The sequence below is a fragment of the Rhagoletis pomonella genome, unplaced genomic scaffold (assembly GCF_013731165.1).
Source record: "Rhagoletis pomonella isolate Grant_MI unplaced genomic scaffold, Rhpom_1.0 Rhpom_scaffold_20789, whole genome shotgun sequence".
In the NCBI taxonomy this organism is placed as follows: Eukaryota; Metazoa; Arthropoda; class Insecta; order Diptera; family Tephritidae; genus Rhagoletis; species Rhagoletis pomonella.
This window is the reverse complement of record NW_023479307.1, coordinates 190-2,405: the sequence shown is the minus strand read 5'-3', so window position 1 is coordinate 2,405 and position 2,216 is coordinate 190. Positions and strand designations below refer to the sequence as shown.

The window sequence follows — 2,216 nt, the reverse complement described above, 5'->3', positions numbered from 1 at the left end:
CACGAGTACGGATCTTCTTCTTCTTTGGTTTGCCATCTTCAGAGATGCTTTCAACAATATGAACCTCTTCCGGCATTTCTCTGACTTGTTCGGGTGATTCTTCCACAGGAGTTTCTTCAACTGTGACAGTTGTCTCGGGCTGTTTGTCATCTTCTTCGACGGTTTCGATCTTCGTGACCTCTTGTTTGTCACCCTTTACCTTCTTGATGACACGAGTACGGATCTTTTTCTTCTTGGGTTTGCCGTCTTCAGAGATGGTTTCAACAATACGAACCTCTTCTGGCATTTCTTTCACTTCTTCGGGTGATTCTTCCACAGGAGTTTCTACAACTGTGACAGTTGTTTCGGGCTGTTTATCATCTTCTTCGACGGTTTCGATCTTCGTGACCTCTTGTTTGCCACCCTTCACCTTCTTGATGACACGAGTACGGATCTTCTTCTTCTTGGGTTTGCCGTCTTCAGAGATGGTTTCAACAATACGAACCTCTTCCGGCATTTCTCTGACTTGTTCGGGAGCTTCCTCGATAGGAGTTTCTTCAACTGTTACAGTCGTTTCGGGCTGTTTGTCATCTTCTTCGACGGTTTCGATCTTCGTGACCTCTTGTTTGTCACCCTTTACCTTCTTGATGACACGAGTACGGATCTTCTTCTTCTTTGGTTTGCCGTCTTCAGAGATGGTTTCAACAATACGAACCTCTTCTGGCATTTCTTTCACTTCTTCTGGTGATTCTTCGACAGGAGTTTCTTCAACTGTGACAGTTGTCTCGGGATGTTTATCATCTTCTTCGACGGTTTCGATCTTCGTGAACTCTTGTTTGCCACCCTTCACCTTCTTGATGGCACGAGTACGGATCTTCTTCTTCTTGGGTTTGCCGTCTTCAGAGATGGTTTCAACAATACGAACCTCTTCCGGCATTTCTTCCACTTCTTCTGGTGGTTCTGCGACAGGAGTTTCTACAACTGTGACAGTTGTCTCGGGCTGTTTGTCATCTTCTTCGACGGTTTCGATCTTCGTGACCTCTTGTTTGTCACCCGTTACCTTCTTGATGACACGAGTACGGATCTTCTTCTTCTTTGGTTTGCCATCTTCAGAGATGGTTTCAACAATATGAACCTCTTCCGGCATTTCTCTAACTTGTTCGGGAGCTTCCTCAACAGGAGTTTCTTCAACTGTTACAGTTGTTTTGGGCTGTTTGTCATCTTCTTCGACGGTTTCGATCTTCGTGACCTCTTGTTTGTCACCCTTTACCTTTTTGATGACACGAGTACGGACCTTCTTCTTCTTTGGTTTGCCGTCTTCAGAGATGGTTTCAACAATACGAACCTCTTCCGGCATTTCTCTGACTTGTTCGGGAGCTTCCTCGACAGGAGTTTCTTCAACTGTGACAGTTGTTTCGGGCTGTTTGTCATCTTCTTCGACGGTTTCGATCTTCGTGACCTCTTGTTTGTCACCCTTTACCTTCTTGATGACACGAGTACGGATCTTCTTCTTCTTTGGCTTGCCGTCTTCAGAGATAGTTTCAACAATATGAACCTCTTCCGGCATTTCTCTGACTTGTTCGGGAGCTTCCTCGATAGGAGTTTCTTCAATTGTGACAGTTGTCTCGGGCTGTTTGTCATCTTCTTCGACAGTTTCGATTTTCGTGACCTCTTGTTTTCCACCCTTCACCTTCTTGATGACACGAGTACGGATCTTCTTCTTCTTGGGTTTGCCGTCTTCAGAGATGGTTTCAACAATACGAACCTCTTCCGGCATTTCTTTCACTTCTTCTGGTGATTCTTCGACAGGAGTTTCTTCAACTGTGACAGTTGTCTCGGGCTGTTTGTCATCTTCTTCGACGGTTTCGATCTTCGTGACCTCTTGTTTGTCACCCTTTACCTTCTTGATGACACGAGTACGGATCTTTTTCTTCTTGGGTTTGCCGTCTTCAGAGATGGTTTCAACAATACGAACCTCTTCCGGCAGTTCTCTGACTTGTTCGGGAGCTTCCTCGATAGGAATTTCTTCAAATGTGACAGTTGTTTCTGGCTGTTTGTCATCTTCTTCGACGGTTTCGATCTTGGTGACCTCTTGTTTGTCACCCTTTACCTTCTTGATGACACGCGTACGGATCTTCTTCTTCTTCGGTTTGCCGTCTTCAGAGATGGTTTCAACAATACGAACCTCTTCCGGCATTTCTTTCACTTCTTCGGGTGATTCTTCCACAGGAGTTTCT

General features: G+C 45.2%; 1 protein-coding gene across 1 annotated transcript; it reads right to left on the bottom strand.

The window, feature by feature from the left end:
* Positions 1–9: 9 nt before the first annotated feature.
* Positions 10–2,176, bottom strand: LOC118732475 (titin-like; the record flags this gene model as incomplete). Its single annotated transcript, XM_036461603.1, has 1 exon — positions 10–2,176. A coding segment is annotated over exon 1 (2,167 nt), but the record flags the coding sequence as incomplete, so codon positions are not given.
* Between the last annotated feature and the right edge of the window lie 40 nt (positions 2,177–2,216).